This window comes from Mesoplodon mirus (assembly GCF_964341445.2).
Source record: "Mesoplodon mirus genome assembly, chromosome: 10".
Lineage (NCBI taxonomy): Eukaryota > Metazoa > Chordata > Mammalia > Artiodactyla > Ziphiidae > Mesoplodon > Mesoplodon mirus.
Window position 1 is genome coordinate 48,193,329 of NC_138986.1, and position 24,248 is coordinate 48,217,576.

Consider the following 24,248-nt stretch of genomic DNA (forward strand, 5'->3'; position numbering starts at 1 on the left):
TTCTTTTTTTGTGAGATATAATTGATATAACACATTATATTAGTTTCAAGTATACAACATAATGATTCAATATTTGTAATATTGCAAAATGATCAATATCATTTAGACCACAATAAGTCTAGTTAACATCCCTCACCACATATAGTTATAATTTTTTTCTTGTGATGAGAGCTTTTAAGATCTACTCTCTTAGCAACTTTAAAATATACAATATTATTATTAACTATAGTCACCATGCTGTACCTTACATCTCTAAGACTTATTATTGTATAACTGGAAGTTGGTACCTTTGACCACCTTCACCCATTTCCGCCCCCCCCCGCCACCTCCTGCTTCTGGCAACCACCAGTCTGTTCTCTGTATCTATGAGTTCAGTGGGGTGTGGGGTTTTTTTTTGTTTTAGATTCCACGTATAAGTGAGATCATAAAGTATCTGTCTTTCTCTGTCTTATTTCACTAAGCATAATACTCTCAGCGTCCATCCATGTTGTTGCAAATGGCAAGATTACTACCTTCTTTTGTATGGCTAAATAATATTTCATTGTATATAAACTCCATTTTCTTTATCCATTCATCCATCAGTGGACACTTAGCTTGTTTCCATGTCTTGGCTATTATAAATAATGCTGCAGTGGACATGGGGATACAAATATCTTTTCCAGTTAGTGTTTTTGTTTCCTTCAGATAAATACCCAGAAGTGGAATTGCTGGATCATATGTTGTTCTACTTTTAATTTTTTGAGGAGCCTCCATACTGTTCTCCATAGTGGCTGCACCAATTTACATTCCCACCAACAGTGCAGGAGTGGTTCCCTTCTCTCCACATCCTCACCAACATTCTTTTCAGAGAACTTTTACTTTAAATCTTTTTCTTATTATGACTTTTCAGGATCCCAACCATTGCCTAAATTGTGAAATCAATTAATTTCCTCTTTTTAAATCCAGTCTCTTGGCCCTGTAACGTTTTTCAAATTAGGAACTATGACACAAAATAGCAGAATCGGTTTTAATGTAATTGCCACTCCTTTCTTCTCTCCCACTGCCCCCCCCCACCGCCGTGCCCCTCCCTCTTATGCCTCTATGTCCTTCACACTGCATGGACTTCAGGGCCAGCTGCAAAAGAGTTCTGACTCTTCCAGATGTAGCTTAAATGGGTCAGACTAGACAGCAGGAGGCAGACATTTAGGACCAGTATATGTGTGTATTTGTATGTGTATATCCCAAAAGCATATTGGACTCTAACACTCTATGGCTCACCCATTTAGCTATTTGCTGTCACATATTTTTATCATGTGTGAAAGTGGCAAAAGATGACAGATTGAATATTTTATTCAAACTTGAATTTCAATTAGGTGACATGATTTTTTTTTAATGTATTAGGCTATAGTTCATATTCTCAAGGTTTTCTAATGCACTAAAGGTCTCAACAGGATTCATGATCTTAATTTAAAACCCAAATTAAGTTTCTGCTATCAGTGTTTATTTATTCTTTTGTTCATACATACACTTAATATTTCCTGTGTAAACAACTTTAAACAGCCTTTTAAAATAAGTATTATTCAATCCTGCATTTAGTTCAGATAATTCAAACTTTACAGTAAAAGGGGAAAGATCATTATAAATACTGTTTGCATCTTAACACAAAAGAAAAAGCGCATAATTCTTATTTTAAAACTTTAAAAAGTAATGTTCCATTTATGCTGAATGGCCGTTTCCCCAACCCTTAGCTTTCATGAGTTTGATGAATGAAGCAGCAGTGCTTTACTAGTCTCCTCAAGTTCTTTAACTATGAAATATAATTAGCCTGCTTCTCATATTTGTCAAGATCCACCTCCTTCTTGTTTTGTCAACTTATGCCATGATCATTGTTAAAACTCAATCACCAATGAAAGAACTTAGACATAGATCTGCCTACTTGATTTAAATTGAACCCTTGTAATATATTTTCTATCATATAATTATGCATTTTTCCTTGTATCGATATTTAGAGTCATCTAAAAAATATGTATAAGCAATCACTGAGATATAGGTTCAGCATAAGCTTTACTGATACTGAAAGAAATTATCATAACACTCCAACACTCCAACAGAAAAATTGTGAAAGACACACATGCACATACATAGTGTAATTTCCTGCCTAGTTGGTTATAAAGGCATTTTAGAAAGTCCTTGAATAAATAAGGCTTACTCTTCTAGGATCAAATGTAGCTATGTATATAGTGCAGTCCATTTTACTCACTGACACACTCACAGGCAAGTCTGTATATTGATTGGTTTCTTTTAAATTATTCATTCATCTCATTTTCTTCTTGAGTACTTGTAGAAAGAATGATGGCACTGGTGACTTTTTTTTTAATGTTTTTTTCTCCTTGTTTCATTTTTAGAAATATTTAATAATTAAAGTTAAGTATTATATATTAAAGTCTGTTGTCTTAGTACTAAACTACATTAAGAAATTATTTTCAATGTGTTTGTACCAACAGGTTGGTGATAGTATTGTTCACAAAGCCAGAGAAACCTTGGAACAAGCTATTAAACTGGTGAATGATACCAAGAAATGGGGTGCTAGGGTTGTATATGGTGATACTGACAGGTAATGAACTCTCTGTTTTGTAGTTGTCTTTTTGCATCTCCTCGGATACTCATTTCAGTGTTTGAAATGGCTTAAGGGTAATCCTTCCTAAAAATAGAGTTCTACCTAAGTTCTTTTCAGTCCTTATGATCTTGTGATTGGAGTTAACACAGGTCCTGATTTACCAGATACGATCTTAAGCGACAGAAAATGTATATGACCTGAGCCACAGAGTGCGAAAATTCCCAAGGCATCCCTCCAGGTAGCCAAGTAGATAGGGATCTGTAAAAACTGTATACACAGGAAGGAGTCTAATCTGTTTAAAGAAACAGCTTTTAATGTGAAGAATCCCTCAGATATAGCTGCAGCTCTCTGAATTTAAATATATATCTTAAAATAATCAAACTGTTTTTGAAACACAGTTGCCAAAGATGTGAGTGGTTAACTTCACTGGGCCCCAAAATCTGTTGACCTTCTTCTATAAACAGTGCAGATTCCAGATACATTTTCCATTTGATTCCAGAGGCTCACAGACTTCCTGAAGCCCATCATCCTGAAGCCCATTCTATCCAAAAGATAGAATTGCCTTTGAATCCTGAATAACCTTAGCCTGCTTGCTTGCTTTGATATTTTTCAGGGCCCAGTTATTTATGTAACATCTTATTTATATGACTTAAAAATTTTTCTAGAATATAGGTATTATGCAAATTTCTTAGAGTGAAATTTTTTTCATATTGAAGGCTTAGAGTCACAGTGTGATCATTCTAAGAGCACTTGCCTCAGGAGCTCTGATCACTTTACAGTGCAGTGGAGCAAACAGAGATAATGCTTCTAATCACTAAAAATAGCTTCTAGGTAATCTTTAAACAGCATTTAATCTTCTCCAGTTTTTTAATGCACATACAATCAGCATAATCATATTAATGCTGAATGAGACCTTTCCTCCTATAGCAGCTGTTTCATTATCAGCAGGTGGGGATAGTTTCAAGTTATCCAGGCCCCAGTTATCCATAGTCTCTACTGTTGCCCGTCAAAAGCCACTCCTCACTTTGACTGTGAGTATTTCACTGCCCTGTAAAACCACTTCTGCTGAATAGTCTAGCAAAATAAAAATTACTGGAACATAGTTTTTCACCTTGTTAGCAGAGCTCCTCACAAAATATTTAGGGAAGAGGAGAAAGTTAAACTTTAAATTGTTGAGTTTAATTCAGGGTTCAAACACGTCAGTAGTTGACAACACGCACCCAGAAGCAGAAGTTGGCATGATTCTGACTGTAAGATTTTTAGGAATTCAAACAAACCAAAAAACACAGACTTAGAATGTCAGAGCTGGAAGAGGACTTTTAGGTCAGGAGTTTTCATGACCTAAAAGGGTCGGGAGAAAACCCTAGGGGGCACATTCTCAGATGCTACTTAAGAGCAGATTCCCCTGGAATAAGAAATTTGTCTAAGATTGCCCAACTAGTTAGCAGTGGAGCCATAAATTGGTATCTCTCTACATAAGACATCACAGGGTTTTATTATTCTAATCAAAAAAGTGTAGGGACTTCCCTGGCAGTCCAGTGGTTAAGACTCTGTACTCCCAATGCAGGGGGCACAGGTTCGATCCCTGGTTGGGGAGCTAAGATCCCATGTGCCACACAGCACAGGATAGATAGACAGATAGATAGATAGAAAGAAAGGGAGGGAGGGAGGGAGAGAGAGAGAGAAAAGAAGGAAAAGAAAGAAAGAAATTGTATTTGCAGTATCTTTTTTTTTTTTTTTTTTTGGCCACACTGCCCGACTTGTGGGATTTTAGTTCCCCGGCCAGGGATCAAACCTGGGCCCTGGGCGGTGAGAGCGCTGAGTCCTAACCACTGGACAGCCAGGGAATTCCCTGCAGTATCATTAGAGCTTTTGACTACCATTCACCATCTGATTCATTCAACAAATGTTTACTGAAATACACTGTATGAGGGCAGTTCACTCTAGGGCATGCATTCTCAATGGTAATAATACTGCCCAGCAGCGTACAAGTTGGTCCTTGAGGAGCAAAGAAGTACAGTGGGTTTTGGCCCCACAGAGCTCAACCCTACCCAACAACATTTTAATCCTTAGTAATTACTTTCTCTTGTTAAATTTACTTTTCACCTTTTTGGGGGGGAGGACAATAATGATAACATACTGAGAAGCACTGCTCTAGGGATAATAAATGTATGCTTGGTGGAGGGAAAGAGTTCTTAACCAAGAGAGAGATCTGGATTCTCTTTCTAGCTGTGCTCCTAGCTGATTGCATGGCCATCAAAAAGTCACTTAGCCTCCCTGAGGCTATCATCAGAATGAAGGAAATCTGATACATGATGAAGAATGACCATTGCCTCCCTCCAGTTTCAGGACTGCTGACTTTATGAATCTTGGAGTCTAGCTAAGGGAGATTGGTTAACAAAGCATCAAAATTACTCTGTTAGAAGGGTGTTTCTCTCTATATAGCAGTTATGCATTATTGTCCATTTAGACGGTATAAATGTAAACACCCTGAATTTCTTTATATTGTAGTGGTTCAAACAATTATTCTATATAATAGTGGTTATCAATAATATTTATCCCACCCTAGTGGGATAGACCTACTCCCATCAGTTATTGAAGCTCTTTGTAGTAGTGATTCTCAGGCAGGGTAGGGAAGGACGTTTGACAACACACATACTGCCGGGGCAGCAGAAGGGTGCTGGGGAACTAGAACAAAAATCTCTTGGGAAATTCATCTGAGTATGATGAGAAAAGCCTCCTAGGTGATTCTGATATCCCCGTTTAACTCCCCACCCCATGTGAAATGAAAATCACTGCTTTAAATGTGATCTATCAACCAAAGATAAGCATTATTTAACTACATTAAAAGCACCAGTAACAGACAAATAGAAACTTTTTTTTTTTTTTGGCTGTGCCACACAGCTTGCAGGATCTTAATTCCCTGACCAGGGACTGAACCCACTCCCTTGGCAGTGAAAGCATGGAGTCCTAACCAACTGGACCACGAGGGAATTCCCTAGAAACTTATTTTAAAACAGTCTTTCTCTTTGTAGGCTGGTCACCTACATTCTGTTAAGTGACCCAAAACTTCCATTAATCCTGGTCAGCTCTCTTGAAGCTTAGCTCCAACTAAAACTAGCCAAAACAGCACAGATGAACTCAAGTAAAACCCCTAACACTACTAGGTAAAATCTCAAATATATACCCTGTAATAACTTTTAAGATGTAAAGTATGTGTACCTTTAATTTTTTATCAACTTTATCAAGGTATAATTTTTAACAAAAAAGTGCATAGTTCAATATACAAAATGTATAGACCCATGTAATCAGCTGCCACCCCAGTCAAGATATAGAATATTTCTATCACTGTAGAGAGTTCTGCCATGCTCCTTTGCAGTCAGTCCCTCACTTTCATCCCCTACCCCCAGGCAGCCACTTACCTGATTTCTATTACCATAGCTTAGTTTCTCTGTTCTAGAGCTTTATAGCAATGTGTGTAGAAACACTTCAATTCATTATTGCATCTGAACATTTTAAGCATAATAATCTTTTTTTTTTAAGTTTGGCATTTACATCTAAAGTTAAACATACCCCCTTAGCATGACTCAACAATCCTACTCCTTGGTATTTACCTAAGAGAAATGAAAACTTAGGTCCACACAAAGACTTGATGCACCTCTTCACTGCAGTTTTATTCTTGATAGTCCAAAACTGCAAACAGTCCAAATGTTCATCAACAGATGAATGGATGAACAAATGTAGCATATCCATACAATGGAGTACTATTCAGCAATAAAAAGGAACCAGTTACTGCTACTTTAGCAACATGGGTGAATCTCAAAAATATGCTGAGTGAAAGAAGCCAGACATAAGTATGTACTGTATATTATATAAAATTCTTGAAAGATAAAACTAATCTATAGTAATTGAAAGCTGGTCATGTGTTGCTGGGAGTGGAGTGGAGAATTACTGCAAAGGAGTACAAAGGAACTTTATGGGGTCATGAAAATGTCCCTATATCTTGATTCTGGTGGTAGTTACACAAATATATTAATTTTCTAGGGCTGTCACAGATTTGGTGGCTTAAGCACAGAAATTTATTTTCTCACAGTTCTGGAGGTTTGAAGTCCAAGATCAAGGCGTTAGCCAGTAGCTGTGGTTTCTCCTGAAGCCTCTCTCCTTGGCTTGCAGGTAGCCACCTCCTCACTTTGTCCTCACATGATCTTTCCTCTGTTTATGTGCATTCTTGGTGTTTCTTTGTGTAATTTCCTCTTATAAAGACACCAGATTAGGCTCACCCTAACCACCTAAATTAGAGCGTCATTTTAACTTAATCATTTCTTTAAAGGCCCTATCTCCAAATACAGTCACATTCACAATGGGGGTTAAGGTTTCAGCGTATGAATTTAAGGGGCACAGTTCAGCCCATAGCAAGCCTATACGTTTGTCAACATTCATGGAACTGTACACTTAGAATGTATTCATTTTATTATATGCAAATTATATCTCAAGTTGATTTTTTAATCTTTCAAAAGGAAATTTTGTAATAATCTATTTTTTTAAAGGCTATACTCGTATAATGAGCATCAGATGGGCTTAGAAAGAAAATATTATAAACAGCTTTAGGTGGTTCAGAATATAGCCTAGCTTAAAAGTATAATTAGCTATCTAAGGCCTATTTGTTGTGCCTTACGTTAAAATTAATTGATTGATAAATGTTTATTTTCAAGGCCTTAAGTAATATTAAATAAATACTCCTTAAGCTTTTCAGATCAAACTCTAACACAAGTACTATCTGCAATATTGGCAGACAAAGAGCTTTTCAAAAAAAACCATCCAAATGAGACTGAAAGTCCAATATAAAAGCATTTAAGAAATAATAAGATTGGTTTATGTGGCTCCAAGAATCTTAAAGTCCACGTTTCAAGATAGTATTCATTTCTACTATTTAATGTCTTTCCACTAAAGTTATAAATGAAGATCAGCTTTATAATCTCTATTTCTTAAGTATATTTATTCACCATTACTTCTTTTGGTCTCAGATTGTGGTATATACTGAAATGTAAAGTGCTATTACAGAGTTAGCTGGATTATATTAGGACAAAATGCCCAATACTTTTATCAGTTATTTTTTAGTATTTTTCATATTAGAATTTTTTTTATCCGTATTAGAAATCCTTCCCTCTTGACCTGCATATACTGATGGTGGGATTGTATGTCAGAAATATCTTTCTGGACTTCACAGTTTCACATTATCTTTCAAAAAATATTTTTAATATATACCACTTATCTAGAAGTTCCTCTTCTAGGAATTTATTCTAAGGACATAGCTTCCCAAGTTATTATTATATATTAAATATTAGAAAAAAAATTTAATGACTTAGATTTCCAGTGGTAGGGGTTTGGTTAAATTATACTATGTCCATACATTGGAATACAGTACAACTGTTAAAATAATGTAAAAGAACTAAGTGACACGGGAAAATGTTCACAATATACCATTCAATGAAAGGAAAAAGTTATCAAACTATGATCTGTGATCCCAAATGAGAAAAGATTTACAGATGTACACAAAAGGCTTCTAGTTTCTTTTTTTCTGAATGGTGAGATTATAAATGGCTGTTTTCTTTGTGCCTTTTTGTGTTTTCTAACTGTTCTTCAATGAACATATTTTATAAAATATACATGTGTTCTTTTCTAAGTTGGGTGGTTCTGGAAGGAAATTCCCTCCCATATCACAAGTAAATTTTCCATTTCTTTATAGTCATCATCTTTTATTTTGTGACTGACATAATTGTGTGTCATGGAAAGCTGTAAATGTATAGGAATGACCCAGGACCTTCTTGGCAGCTGTGATAGCTGTTCTGTGTGTAGCTAAACTAGAAACATTAGATGTCTTAAAGATCTGTAACAAGATATACTGTGAGCACACAGGAAAAGTGTGACAAAACAAGAAAATTCAGGTAGGGAGCAACTTAATAAGGAAGAGTAAGGGGGAAAAAAAGGTTTTCCTTGGTTTTAGAGTATTATCCAGGAAAGTTACTATTGATGAGATTTTTTTTTTGTTACAATGCCTTCCTCATTACCCTACTTTATTTTTAAACCTCTTAGTATGTTTGTGCTACTGAAAGGAGCCACTAAGGAGCAGTCTTTCAAGATTGGTCAGGAAATTGCTGAAGCTGTAACTGCTACCAATCCTAAACCAGTGAAATTGAAGTTTGAAAAGGTAAGAGAAATGTAATACTACTAACCACATATAAAATTCACATACCTTCTGTAGATTTCTGACTTTTTCAATACATTTTCAGATTTTGTAATGGTATATGAGTCTGTGAAAGTGTTAAATTTAAAGTATTTTCCCCTTATTTTTGTATAATTTTCTCAATTTTTTTGTAATGTCTTTTTTTTTTTTTTTTTTTTTTTTTTTTGCTGTACGCGAGCCTCTCACTGCTGTGACCCCTCCCGCTGCAGAGCGCAGGCTCAGCGGCCATGGCTCACGGGCCCAGCCGCTCCGCGGCATGTGGGATCCTCCCAGACCGGGGCACGAACCCGTGTCCCCTGCATCGGCAGGCGGACTCTCAACCACTGCGCCACCAGGGAAGCCCCTGTAATGTCTTATATAAAGAAATGAAAAGACTATTCCAGTTAACTATCGCTGTGTAACCCCAAACTTAATGGTGTAAAACAAGCACCATTTTATTGACCTTACAGATTTTTATGGGTCAGGAATTCATGAAGGGTGCAGCTGGGATGGCATGTCTCTGCTCCACAATGTCTAGGTCCTTAGCTGACAGCTAAGGACTGAAATCACCTGAAGCTTGTTCACTCTCATGTCGGGGGTTTAATGCTGCCTGCCATTTGGGACACCAGGTGGGGCTGTGAGCTGGAACACCTACACTTGGCCTTTCCCTGGGGCTACCTGTTCTTCCTCACAGCATGATAGCTGAGTTCTAGGAATGAACATCCCAAAGTGAACCAGATGAAAGCTATTTTGCTTTTTATGACCTAGTCTCAAAATCATATAGCATCATAGCCTGTCTAGATTTGAGAGGGAACATAGGTCCCCATCTCTTAATGGGAAGAATGTCAGAGTCACATTGTGAGAAGGCTGTGTGGGATGGAAGATATTATTTCTTTGGAGAATGCAGTCTGCCACAGGACCTTCGACTATTTTCACTTTACTTTGGATATGAAATATGCATTTAGTTCTTTCTATATAAAAGATACGGAGCTAGGAGAGGTGTGGAATGCAAAGAAGCATGAGACACAGTCCTGCCCTCTAAGAGCCAATAATCTAAAAGGAAAGATTAGAAATGTATGTAAATGATCTTTCATTGTAAACTTAGGAAGCAGTCTCCCTAAGCACTGTAAGAGTGCAAAGAAAAGGTATTGTGTCCTCCTAGGCTGGATGGGGAGACTCCATGTAGGAGGTATACATTGCATTCTGTCTCAGAAAATGGTTAGAATTTCAATAGGCAGCCACGGTGCTGCAGTCATTCTGCACAGAAGAAAATGGTATATAGAAGGATATGGAAGTTGGAAATGCACAACATGGGAATACAGAGTAGTGGAGAGTAGTGGAGAGTAGTGGAGAGAAGTCTGGAAAAAGTTAAGACCAGATTATAGAGTGTCTTGAATGCCAAGCTAAAGTGTTTAAACTTTATTCAGGAAAGTTTTTCAAACAAAAGCATGACAGAGCTTTTTGGGGAGGACTGGCCTCACAGTGGTGTGGAGATGGATTGGAAAGAGGAGAATCTCAAGACAGGATGCCTCTTGCAACCTGTATATCCTGAAGTAGTGAGATAAACTAGCAAAAATAAACAATTCAAGAGAAAATGCAAAGAAGGATGGGCAGGAGTTAAAAGTGGTTGATTTAGGAGAGCAGGTGTGGAAAAGACAAAAAAGGGAGAAGAGAATCAAACATGACTCCCAAATGTTTATCATGCACCTACTCTGAAGCAAGAATTGTGCTAGAAGAGATTCAGAGAGGACTTGGATACAGTATCTGCCCTGAAGAGTGAGCATTCTAATTGCAGGGAGAGAGGGAAGAAAAATTAGAAAAGAGCGATGATGAGTGCTATTCTAGAAGTATGTGTGTGATGCTGTGGACACTCAACCTGTCTGGCAAAGTGAAGAGCATGGTGTCCTTAGAAAATAACACCAGATGTGAAAATTTACCTGAGATAGATCACAGGCCTAAACATAAAAGCAAAAACTGCAAAACTTCTCAAAGAAAACAGACATTTGTTAAGAATCGTGATGCATATGTTCATGAATATCAGTCTGTAGTTTTTTTGTTTTTTTTCTTGTATTGTCTTTGTCTGGTTTGGGGACAGGAAAAAAAATCTGACCTCATAAAATAAGTTGGAAGTGTTTCCTGTTCTACTTTCTGAAAGAAAAAGTGTGTAAAATTGGTACAATTTTTTCTTAAATGATTGATAAAATTCATCAGTGAAGCAGTCTAGTCCTGAAATTTTATGGGGGGGAAGGGATTTTCAATTACAAATTAAATATCTTTAATATATATTATTCAGGTTTTCTTCTCATGTCAGTTTTAAAACTTGTGATTGTCAAGGAGTTTGTCCATTTCTCCTAAGTTGTCAAATTTACTGGCATGAACTGTTTATACTTCCTTATTGTGATTCTGATATCTGTAAAATCTTTAGTAACATCCCTCCTTTCACTTTTGATAATTTGTTTTTCCATTTTTTCCCCCTTGATAATTCTAGCTAGTGGTTTATCCATTTATAGAACTTTCTGAAGAACTGTATCATTAATTTCCACTCTTTATTATCTCCTTCCTTACACTTAACTTTGAGTTTAGTTTGCTTCTCTTTTCCTGTCTTAATTTAGAAACTTGAATCATTGATTTTAAACAAAAATTTTTAATATAAGCGTTTAACAGTAACAAATTTCTCTCAAAACACTAATTTCAAATTTTGATATCTTGTGCTTTTATTATTATTCATTTACTTCGGTGATAATGATCTGTAGGTTATTTAGAAGTGTGTTAAGTTCCAAATTTTTAAGGATATTCCATACATCTTTTTGTTATTCCATTGTGGTCAAAGAACATAGTCTATATAATTTCAATGCTTTTAAGCTTGTTAAAGTTCGTTGTTTGGTCTAGCATATGGTCTCTTAGTAAATGTTCCCATATGACCTTGAAAATCCCTGTGTATTCTGGTTATTGGGTGGAATGTTCTATAATGTCACTTAGGTTAACTGATAGTGTTGTTGAAGCCAACAACAATCTTACTGATTCTCTGTCAATTTCTAGAAGAGAGGTGCTAAAGTCTCGAAGTATAATCATAGATTTGCCTGTTTCCTCCTTTTAGTTCTGCCAGCTTCTATTTCATGCATTTTGAAGTTTTCTTATTAGGTGCATATACATTTATGGTTATGTATCTTCTTGACAAATTGATACTTTTATCTTTGATAATATTCCTTATCTGGAAATCTACTTTTTCTGATATTAATATAGCCACAACAGTGTTGTTTTGATTAGTAACAAGTGTATCTTTTTTCTAACCTTTCTATGTCCTTATATTTAGAGTGGATTTCTAGTAGAAAGCATATTGTTGTATCTTTTTGATGGAATCTAATCTGATCATTTCTGCCTTTTACAAGTTACATTTTTTACACCACTTTTACACCACTTATGTTTAGTGTGATTACTGATACAGCTTTGGGGCAGAGGAAAGGACCAATCTGGTAACATAAAAAGGTGTGGGGACACACACCCATTCATCCAGGAATTCCAATTCAAGGTATTTATCCTGTGGATTTATCCATGCACAGTTGTTCACTGGAACACTATTTGTAACTCCAAAAGATTGGAAACATCCTAAATAACCCATAGTAGGTAACTGGTTACAAAAATTATTATACCCTCATAAAGTGGACTGCTATGTAGCTACAAAACAAAATGAGCTTTCTTGTACAGGATGGAATGCTCTCCAGGATAAGTTATTAAATGAAATAAGCAAAGTGCAGAGTGATGTGGAAGGTAAGCTACCCTTATGTATATAAGTACACGTACCTAGATAGAATATTTCTGGAAGAATATACAGGAAATCAATAACAGGATGCCTCTGTGGAGGGGAAGGTAGACTTTTCATTGTATATTCTCTTATAACTTTTCAATTTGTACCATATAGTAGGTGTTACTTAAAGTCATTTTTTAAATTGTTTAAAAAGATATGATTGAAGACTTTGAGAGAGCAGTATCAGCTGAGGAAGAAGCAAAATTGATAGTGCAAGTAAAGGAGTGAGTGTGTGGTGAGGAAGTAGAACAACTCACTTTGTGTGCTTTTACCTGCAAGTGTTGTCTCATTTTGTATCATGAATTCGTTGGGCCCTAAGCCACATTTAGAATTTTTTATAATTGACATCTGGTTAAAGAGAGAAAAAGGCATATAAAAATAAGATATTCATGGTTGGGAAAAATGGTTATTGATAGATATTTTATTAATTTCGTCACAGGTATATTTGCCCTGTGTCTTACAAACAAAAAAGAGGTATGTGGGTTACATGTATGAAACACTGGATCAAAAGGACCCAGTATTTGACGCAAAAGGAATAGAAACAGTCAGAAGAGATTCCTGCCCTGCTGTTTCTAAGGTAAGTTTTATCTATCTTGTTGTCATCTTTAAGAAATAAGTGGCTAGGACTTCCCTGCTGGCGCAGTGGTTAAGAATCTGCCTGCCAATGCAGGGGACACGATTAGATCCCTGGTCTGGGAAGATCCCACATGCTGCGGAGCAACTAAGCCCGTGCGCCACAACTACTGAGCCTGCGTTCTAGAGCCTGAGAGCCACAACTACTGAGTCCACATGCCACAACTACTGAAGCCCATGCTCCCTAGAGCCCATGCGCCACAACTACTGAGCCTGCATGCTCTAGGACCCCGCGTGCCACAACTCCCAAGCCTGCGTGCTGCAGCTGCTGAAGCCCGCGCACCTAGAGTCCGTGCTCCGCAACAAGAGAAGCCACTGCAATGAGAAGCTCGCACACAACGAAGAGTAGCCCCTGTTCGCCGCAACTAGAGAAAAGCCCACGTGCAGCAAGGAAGACCCAATGCAGCCAAATAATAATAATAATAATTTTAAAAAAGAAATAAGTGGCTAAAGAATCTGGTACAAATCCTTAAGCACGTATCTAGGTGGAGGAACTATATAGCCTATATGACTATGTATAACTATAAGAGAAACTGTATGATTTTTTGAGAACTTCATTTCTAATGAAAACAACTTATTTAAGTCCTTAGTTTCTGACTTCTCCCACACCTTACCTTTTATCACAGTTGCTAAAAAACAACACTTGAACTTGATAAAAATTTCCTGCCTAATCACCTAGAGATGATATATGGCAACACCCAAAATCTATGGAGCAGGATAAAGAAGGGAAACTGAACAGAGAAATTTCATAAGTAATATAATCCATCCTAGATTAACTGAAATTCTGTTTACTTGGGTTACCAAATACAAGTTAGGGAGATTTCTTAACAATGGTAATATAAGTTACCTAAATTTCTCAACCATAGTATCTTATATTTATTCTTTCTTTATTCAGGCCCAGATTCCTTCTATAACAAACCAAAAATAAATGGTATAAATGGAATAGCACTCTATACACTGAGTTTTACGAGAGCGTTAAAAGCGTAATAGATTGACTGATAGCAACCTATTATGTCACATATAATATTATGTAAATTTGAGATATTTTTTAATACTAGTTTCTGGAAAAGATATCCAGTGCATTCTTCCTCTGAGGGAAGAATGGTGCCTTGGCTAAGTTAGCAACTTCTTGTGTAAATATGTATGGATTCCAGTACTCAGAATAAGATACAGAGCTTTCACCTGGAACTAATTTAAATTCATTCCACTGCATGTATCTACTGCATGTCAGTCATTTTCTAGTAGAAATACTCCAGCACAGAAAATTCTATCACAGTTAGTATATATTTATTGACACTATAAAAAGGCAAAAAGACTGACTGTATTTCACTGCTTGGTGATGTTTAAACTTCTCTCTGTCCACCTGAATCCAGCCCTTTCTATAATAGGGTAAATAAAAAATAATACATGAAATGATGTCTGGCTTTTTGTGCCTGGAGTGTGCTCTTGGCTATTTAAGACAACTTAAATGTTTCATGTCGCTCATCGCACACAGCAAATGTTTCATTTGCATGTCATCCCGATATGATTTTCCTCAAACTACATAATATTCTATTTTTAGGAATAGCAAGTTAAATAAAGTCTCCAAAATATTTTCCAGTTTCAGTAATTTTTATTATCTAGTCATTGTAAATAGCAGATTGTTCAGACAGATCAGCAAGTTTCAGTAATTAACGTAATTGAAAGTATAACAGCAATGATGAAATATATTGGGGGATATTTTATCCTTATGAACATATCCGTTTTTTTTTAAAGATACTTGAGCGTTCTCTGAAGCTGCTATTTGAAACACGAGATATAAGTTTAATTAAACAGTATGTTCAACGACAATGTATGAAGCTTCTGGAAGGAAAGGCCAGCATACAAGATTTTATCTTTGCAAAGGAATACAGAGGAAGTGCCTCTTACAAACCTGGCGCGTGTGTGCCAGCCCTGGAACTTACAAGGTAATGATGTGCACAACAGCACAACCCCCAATACCTAGTAAGTGTAGTCCTGGGATTTGGAATGGTTTGGAGTAGATGAAAAGACACCCAGTCTGCAGGCACAGATACACAATTGTCTAGTCCCCTGCCCACGTGAAGCCTTCCTAAAGTGAGTGGGTGACCCCCATACCTTGCAAGTTCTAAAGAAGAAGAAAGAGCTCCTATTCCGGCCTTCCCTGCAGAAACTAAATTCAGTGAAATTGTAATCTGTTACAGAGCTGGAATTGATTGTTTTTCCCATATCAGAATCACTAGGTAGTCCTTAATTTTGATCTACCAAAGCACAGAGATGGTATCATTCTAAAATCAGATCATCTAATCAGCTAAATTTTATCTTCCATTATTAGATTTACAATAGTTAATTCTTACTCTTAGGGGATAGAAAACAATTTAAGGTAGTTGATATCTGCTAACTCATATTGTTCTCCATGTAACAGTAATTTACAAAGTAAGTTTTATTAAACTCTTACAGCATATCCACTTGGTGCCAACTAAGTGAAGTGTATACGGTTATCAAAAAAGTTACTTGAAGGTTCCCCTTGTCGAGTTCTCATGGTTTCATTATTGTTTAATTCTCATTTAATTTTCTGGAAAGATGCCTTCCATGACATCTTTGAGTGACTATTTTATTTGGATTTAAATAGGAAAATGCTTACTTATGATCGGCGCTCTGAGCCTCGAGTTGGGGAACGAGTGCCATATGTCATCATTTATGGGACCCCCGGAGTACCACTTATCCAGCTGGTAAGGCGCCCAGTGGAAGTCCTGCAGGACCCGACTCTGAGACTGAATGCCACTTACTATATCACCAAGCAAATCCTCCCACCCCTGGCAAGAATCTTCTCACTTATTGGTATTGATGTCTTCAACTGGTATCATGAATTACCAAGGGTAAGCCTACTAAATAGTACTTGTGCTATGACTCTAGAGAGAGAATTCACTTACAATTTTCAGTAGAACTAAAGATTTTATTTGCATGCTATCAGAGCAAAGCAAATGCTTTATTATCCTATACCAACAAAGGTGCTACATTTTTCTGGTTTAGTTTTCTACAAACACCTTCCCAGCTTCTGTCAGATTGGCCAAATTACAGAAGATTAAATCCACAACTACTTTAATGGTAAACACTTAACTATAAAATAACTCAAAGCAGCTAATAAAAATTAAACAAAGGAGAGCAGAAAATCCCTTCAAAATGGGTGTTTAAGAAATGTATAGGATGTAGTAGCTAGACACAGTCCTGCAGAAACCAGACTAAGGAAATAATGTTAAAATAGCAGTTTACTAAAGTAAAACATGCAATGTGGAATCTGACCAAAGGGAGTTTTGCTTGAACTCTTTTTTTCTTAGTTTACCCATTAGAAGCCTGAAGGAACGATTTGTGGTTCTGTAATAATCTGGGATACATTTACTCTAGGAGAGTAGCAGTTGTTATCTGATGTTTAGAATTAGATCTGCTTTCATTTGCTCAGACTACGAAAGGCTGAGGGTATGCAGGAAAACTGATAAAAGTTGATACTTAAATTATTTTTACTTTCTCAGTGAGCACTTAGGACCTCAAGGAAAAGAATAAGCTGGGAAACTGAGGTTGAAGCTGTGCTTCAGAGAATCTGTGCTGGCCAACATCTGTAATGCTGTGTCCTGGCTCTACGCCACAAAGCTATTACTATTTTTCATTTCATCACCAGCAAGAATGTTAAAACAATGGCATTTATAAAAGGCTGACCTAATAACTTTTATGCAGAGTGACTTATAAGACAGCAAGGGAGTATACCAAGGGTACGATTGTAAGATGATAATGTTATTTCAGTGTGAAAAAGAGTATCAGAAGACATCTCTAAAACCAGTATTACTTCAAATGAGGAATGATGAGGTAACATGTATCTAATTTCATTTGAAATGTTCCAGGTTTACTTTTGCTTGAATTTTGTACCTTACTGCCTAACAAGTTATTTTTAACCTTCCACTTACCTTGCTGCCATGGCCCACATTGTGCAGCCTTAAACAGTATCTACTCTCAACCTGGATTTCCTCCTTTGTCCTCTGTGATCTCCACTGCCCCATATGATCTCATACATCTACATATCTCAACCAAAAAACTGAGTGACAGGGATTTCTCTGGTGGCGCAGTGGTTGAGAATCTGCCTGCCAATGCACGGGACACGGGTTCGATCCCTGGTCCAGGAAGATCCCACACGCCGCGGAGCAACTAAGCCCGTGCGCCACAACTACTGAAGCCTGAGCACCTAGAGCCCGTGCTCCACAACAAGAGAAGCCACTGCAGTAAGAAGCCCACGCACTGCAACGAAGAGTAGCCCCCGCTTGCCGCAACTAGAGAAAGCCCGTGCGCAGCAACAAAGACCCAACGCAGCCAAAAAAAGAAAAAAAAACTGAGTGACAGGAGACTTTTTCTTTTTTATTGAAGTATAATTGACATACAATCTGGTATTAGTTTCAAGTGTATGACATAGTGGTTTGACATTTATATATATACATTATGAGATGATCACCATGATAAAGTCTAGTTATCATCTGTTACCATTTAAATTTATTATAATATTATTGACTATATTTCCTATTCTGTATATTATATCCCAATGACTTACTTATTTTATAACTGGAAGTTTGTGCCTCTTGAGACTATTTTTTTCCCCAAAATTATGAAAACAAAACAATATTATCTGATGATATTAAGGTGTAAAGGAAGGACTTTGTTCTTTTCTATAGCCCCATTGTCTAGAACAGTGCCTGACATATAGTAGCTATTCAGTATTTGTTGAACAAATGAAATAATGCCTTAGTGAACCTGTAATTAGCATGAGAATAGCCACTCTGCTATGCAGCTGGCTCAGACTTATTTCTGAATTGATGTTTTTCTGAACTGTTGTTTCTATAGATCCAGAAAGCCACCAGCTCCTCTCGAAGTGAACCTGAAGGGCGAAAAGGCACTATCTCACAATATTTTACTACCTTACACTGTCCTGTGTGTGATGACCTGACTCAGCACGGCATCTGTAGTAACTGTCGCAGCCAACCTCAGCATGTTGCAGTCATCCTCAACCAAGAAATTCGAGAGTTGGAACGTCAGCAGGAGCAACTTGTAAAGGTACAACCTTGTTCAAAAGACCCAGAATCCCAAGCAATCTGATTCTTCAGGGAAATGTAGTCAACTCTTGAGGGAGGTGTAGTGTAAGGTGTGAAGCTCTGGTGTGAAAGTGGAATAAGGATTCTAAGTTAATAAACTTCCTAAAATCCTAAAAATATCATAATTGAACTAAACTATTAAAAACGGCTAAATTTGTTTTATAATTTAGTTTTTGTTTTTATAGAATAGTGTATTACGTTTATTGGAACCATAGAACTACAATGTCCAGCCACCCAATTTCTTTTATAATAGTATTGCTAAAAAAGAAAGAAAAGTACTAATTGCTTGGTGTACCATATCTACTTACCATTCTCATAAAAATCTGGTTTTCCTAAAGAACTGCTAGTAAACTTGCAAGGTTTGCAATTCTGAGAGTCAAGATAGAAAATTAACAGTTAACATGATTTAATCTTCCTATCTGCCAGAGGCTGGCTGTTCTAGGCCCTCTTACAGATGAGTAAACTGACACAGAGGGATTAAGTAATTTGTGCCATGTTCCACTGGTAATAAGCAGCCGAGATGGGATACAGACATAAAATGCAGAGATAGTTTTTCAAATGTGGAATTCCAGCAGAAATAAACAATAGGAATCTCTTGAAATAAGTTAGAAAAATTAAATGTAAAGAAAAAATATTATAGCACATTTTTTAAGTAGTATATTTCTTAAAGGACTGATTATATCTTATAGCATCATGTTTCAAGTTACAATTTTAGCTTTCAGGTGAGAGAATAACCATTTTGAGGTGGAGTTTGTTTTGTCTTTAGAAGAGCAATATATAAGGTTATTGGAGTGTTTTAAAACCAACCAAATAATTGAAAGGCAGTGTGATACAGTGGAAAATGAATCAAGCTGATAGTAAGAACATCAGGATTCCAGTCTGGACTTCGTAGTACTGGCCATGTCCTCTGGCCCCCGTTTTCTCAGAATGTGGGTTGATGCTCTTTCCTAGGTGCTATCTAGCTCTGTCATTGTGAATTCTCCTAAACGATCGCTCCTGGCAGCTTGTCTGCTCACATGCCTAATGTAATCCAACCACCTATGTAAAGGCCAGGTTCTACACCATGCCCCTCAAGGTAAAAAGGCTTTTGAACCAAGTCAGAGTATCCACAGCCTCCTAGGAGGACAACCTAGCTGCCACACAGTTGAAAAGGGAGAGAAATAATCTCTTGGGAGACTAGGCTCTTAGAACAGAAGGATGATAAAGGACTGGTAAAGTATACACTGTTTCCTCTGCACCATTCTAGCTGCTATTCTGCACTGGCAGAAAACTCTTAAGTTGTATAGTGTATAGCCAGTCATCCAGAATGCATTAAACAGATTTCATTCAGGACAGTAAGATCTCAAAGTATGATTATTTTGATGCAACCACAGAAGCCTAGCTTACTGAAATGATAAAGTGACTTTTCCCTCTCCTAAACAGTTGTTAAGCATGCTCACTTTTCTCCTTCCCTTCTGTTACCATCCTAGTCCAACCACCGTTCTCTCTCCCCAGACTCCTGCAACAGCCTCCTACCCTGATCCCCCGCCATCCTGTCCATTCTCAACACTAGCTCGAGCTTCCCCACCGAAGAGAAAGTGAGCCCAGTGAGGGCAGAGGCCCTGCCCTGCCCTTGCTGAGTTGGCTGTGCCTAGCATGGAGTCCAGCCCATGGTGGGTCGTACATATGTATTAAATGAAGAAACAGCTTCTTGCTGAATGCACAGTTAAAGCAGCAGTAAGTCACTGGAGTGACTGCCAACCAATCCTCAGCCACTCTGTCCCAGTTTTTGTACCACTTTGTACTAGTGGTTCTGGTTAGTACAACCACTAGTCACTGGGTGACCCCAGCTTCTGTTTTTTCAGGTTACTACCCCAATGGCAGCAACCAGCCCTCATAGAAAATTCCCTAGTTGGCGTCTAGTACAAGGTGCAAACATGGGCAGGACCTCCAGAGCTCCACTGACGTCAGAGGCTGTGGGTGGCCTCTTCCCTGAACCTTACTATCTTCTGCCCCCAGCAACAGGCACTACGCTAGTTGGTGCCATCAATTTAACCAGAACCTTCCTTCAATATTAGGTCTTATTCCTTACAAAAATGCAGTTTTAAAAGTAACACTGTTTAAAATAAGGATGGTTCATCATCTTTAAAGAGATATTTTAACTTAAGGACTGTTGTTTTCCTAAGAGAATTAAAATGTGTGTCTCCTATGCACTAAATAATCTGTAGGAATTTTCATAAAGCAGAAATTACAGGAGATAAAATGAGAAGTTGTCAGAAACATTAGTAATAGATTTGATACACCTCTCAGCCCAAGACCAGTCAAGTGATCAGAAATCAGTACAATTATTAAAGATCTAAACATTATAAGACAGACCTTTTAATTATATATCAAATTCTGTAATCCAACATTAGAGACTATACCTTCTTTTCAAGTGTTTATGGAATGTTAAAAAATTGAACATACTTTACTCTATAAAGAAAACCTTAATAAACTTCAGAAAGTTGAAATATTACAAACATTTTATCAATACAATTCTATAAAGCTAGTAAATTAATTATAAACTCAGAAAACAAAATGATCCTTCTACTTGGAAATTTTAACACTCCCTGTTAAACAAACACATATAAATTCTAGACAACCATAGCAGATCTCAAAGAAAAATTCATCAACTTAAACACTTTTAATAATAAACATTAAAAAATGAATTTAAGCATCTGACTGAAAATTTTTTAAAAAACAAGAAAGTAAGCCAAAGGATAGCAAAAAGAAAGAATCAATAAATACTAAAGCAGTTTTTGTTTTACGTTTGCTAAAATGTAAGTTTCCAGGTTGTGGTGTTTAAAGTGTTAAACGTAAGCTGCTCAGGGTTTAAATCATCAGTAAAGGAACTTGAAACTAAACATTGAGTTAAATTTAGTGAGGCAAGTAATTCCATCCTGGTTTATTTGTCAGGCAAGCACAGCAAGAGCATAAATATTTATCAGTTTGTCCTGGCACCTGAACGTAGCTGTAGTACATAGAGCTGCAGTGCAGACATTCTGTATTTGGGAGTAGGTTTGAGTCTCTTGGCAGAGATCTGATCAGAGTAGAACAGCAGCACCCTTACTCTTCAAGAGAGCACGCTGAAGCACAGGGCTCTCAGTGGTTTGCTTGTGGCAGAGTATCATAATACTGGATACAGTAACCAGGGTGCTCAGAAACATGGGCCTTTCAATTGACTGGAAGACACTGGCCCAAAGAACAAAACTTTTTTTGCCCTGAGAGACCTCTAAAACAGAGGCTGTTAGATACAGGTCAGAGAATTAAGTACAGCAGAGCTGATTTCTCTCTTAAGAGAGAATTAGTATGGTAGCTGCTATTTGCTATCCCTTTTTTTAATCACTTGGATACACTAGTCACATAAAAAATCAGCATATATTTTCTTGACCCTTGGGGCCCTCACTAGTAGCCTTTAATGTTTTTCATGTTTTATCAATTTTTTAAACTGTATGTATAACTTGAGACTTTACATATTAAAATCTGATCACTGGGTAAGATATTATAATGCTTCTCTTTAAAAATTGCCTTATGATTTATTATTTTCCTTTAGATCAGATCTCATTATACATCAGAATCACCTGAGAGCCCTAAAATATACAGATTCTTAGGCTCTTATGCCCAGAGATCCTGATTCATTGGTCTGGGATGGGGGTGAGGCATTAGTCTATTTTTAGGCTCATGTATATAGCCAGGGTTGAAACTACTGGTCTACACTACTACTTTCAAATTCACATGCTTTGATTTTTTTTTTCCATACTAGCATTTTCTCTTCTGAAATAAGAAAGTGGGTAACTTTTTTATGATTGGCATACAAAATGTTTAATATGAGTAACTTGAAAAAATAGTGTACATACTGCATTTAAGAGACAGTCTTTGAATGGTAATTGGGTAGCCTATTATGTAGATGTTAATATAATAGGATTCTACCATAAGTGAAAGTTTATCTTTGGGATGAAATGAATCCTTAGGGAATTTTGTGCTCTGTGGTTTGTGAAATAATATCCTTTAGAAATGTGTTAACTTAGGGTTGGCTATGCTTCGAAGAGATGAAAATTAATGCAACTTTCTGTAATATGTGCCATATGTCTGCCTGTAATCTGTGGTGGGTCACAAAGGAGGGATTATAAAAGTTTGTTGTTTATACATCTAGATAGAAACTTTCCTATCATTTGATGTACTCTTCTTGTACTTTCAGATATGCAAGAACTGTACAGGTTGCCTTGATCGACATATCCCGTGTGTTTCTCTGAACTGCCCAGTACTTTACAAACTCTCCCGAGTAAACAGAGAATTATCCAAGGCACCATATCTCCGGCAATTACTAGACCAGTTTTAAATTGTCAATATCACAGAATTCCAGGTGCTATTTTTTTCAGTGTTTACCACTAAACTGTTGTGCATGGTGCTTTTTCAACTTTCATCGAGTCAAGTATGTTCATTGTCTGTCTATTATCTGAAGACTATGAAGACTTTTATGCTGAGTTAAAAACTGTACTTGTTGATCTCTGAATAGCTCACTTCTTACAGTGTACAAACCCCTCATCCTTTCGCCTTTTCAACATTGTTTTATAATGCAGGTGTCGAATTTGCTACGGTATGCGTAACATCTTGTAAATCCATTTGAGTAGATCATGTTTACTTCCCTGTGGAAGGAGCACTGAAAACCTCTTTAAAAAAACATTCGTGTTTTCCTTGAACTGTCTGTATCAAGACGTGTTATATCCATTCACTTTATAATTTTGACTGCGAAATATTTTGTAAATACACTTTTTTACTTTTCAAACTAAGTAAAATAATGTGCAATGAATTTTATACAAATGATTTTCAAGTTGTTTGGTATATTTCCTCTAGGTTTTGCTTGACTCCGAGTAGAGTTGTTATTTTGATCAAACTGTGCAAACAATAGTACCATGTGTAGCATTTTGAAACATTATTTTCTAAAACCGCTGTCTTGCTTTAGCTATTAATGGGGCATTGTGAGGAACTGTGCAAAGAAAGACTTTTTTGTTACAAACCTGTGGGCCTGTTGCAATACTTTAAAAATAAAAAATTTTATTCCATTTTTGCTTGTTTTGTATAGACATTTCTATTGCTTCTAAATATGCTTAAAATATTTTCTTTCCTTATGTACTGTACAGTTAATCTTATTTGCCATCATCTTGAACACAAAATGTGTATTTAGAATATTTGTATAACTGTATAAAATAAAAAAGGAATTATGTGGTCAGTGCATTGTTTTCTAAACTGGAAATCATTGTTTTAAAAGTTAATAATGGAAACCGTATTAAAATTGAATAAACTATGAAATACAGCAGTGTGGTTTTATCTTGCTATAAATAGAATGATCTTCATCTGTTTTATAAGCCTACATTAGTTACATCCTCCCTACCCTCTGAATTTTAATGAGGTAAATTTAACTCGCTATATACTAACTGATGTTACAATTCCCTAACCAAAACTTTAAGATTTTTTTTTAAACGGGAGCAAGTAGTCTAGGAAACGTTTAGCTCTCATCCATGTTCATATTCATTTAGATAATAATCAATTTTGAAGCCAAGACTTTCCAACAGGAAAGCAAAAATTTTCTTAGTACTTTTTTAAAACTTAATGCCAGGACTTCCCTGGTGGCACAGTGGTTAAGAATCTGCCTGCCAAAGCAGGAGACACAGGTTCGAGCCCTGGTCCAGGAAGATCCCACATGCTACGGAGCAACTAAACCTGCATCCCACAACTACTGAAGCCCACGCACCTAGAGCCTGTGCTCCGCAACAAGAGAAGCCACCGCAATGAGAAGCCCTACAGAAAGCCTGCACACAGCAACGAAGACCCAATGCAGCCAAA

At 36.8% G+C, this 24,248-nt stretch overlaps 1 protein-coding gene across 5 annotated transcripts in view; it reads left to right on the top strand.

Moving 5' to 3' along the window:
- The window catches only part of REV3L (REV3 like, DNA directed polymerase zeta catalytic subunit), a 248,567-nt gene extending 224,756 nt beyond the window's left edge, over window positions 1-23,811 (top strand). For 4 of the 5 annotated variants that reach the window (XM_082634116.1, XM_082634117.1, XM_082634119.1 and 1 more), the window contains 7 exons: window positions 2,484-2,593; window positions 8,690-8,804; window positions 13,064-13,201; window positions 15,013-15,203; window positions 15,887-16,133; window positions 18,139-18,348; window positions 22,603-23,810. In XM_082634116.1, coding sequence (XP_082490242.1) covers window positions 2,484-2,593; window positions 8,690-8,804; window positions 13,064-13,201; window positions 15,013-15,203; window positions 15,887-16,133; window positions 18,139-18,348; window positions 22,603-22,743 — 1,152 coding nt within the window. In that variant the 3' untranslated portion in view covers window positions 22,744-23,810. Of the gene's footprint in view, window positions 1-2,483; window positions 2,594-8,689; window positions 8,805-13,063; window positions 13,202-15,012; window positions 15,204-15,886; window positions 16,134-18,138; window positions 18,349-22,602 lie in introns of all 5 variants that reach the window. The other variant, XM_082634115.1, reaches the window with a different exon arrangement.
- The last annotated feature ends 437 nt before the right edge of the window (window positions 23,812-24,248 follow it).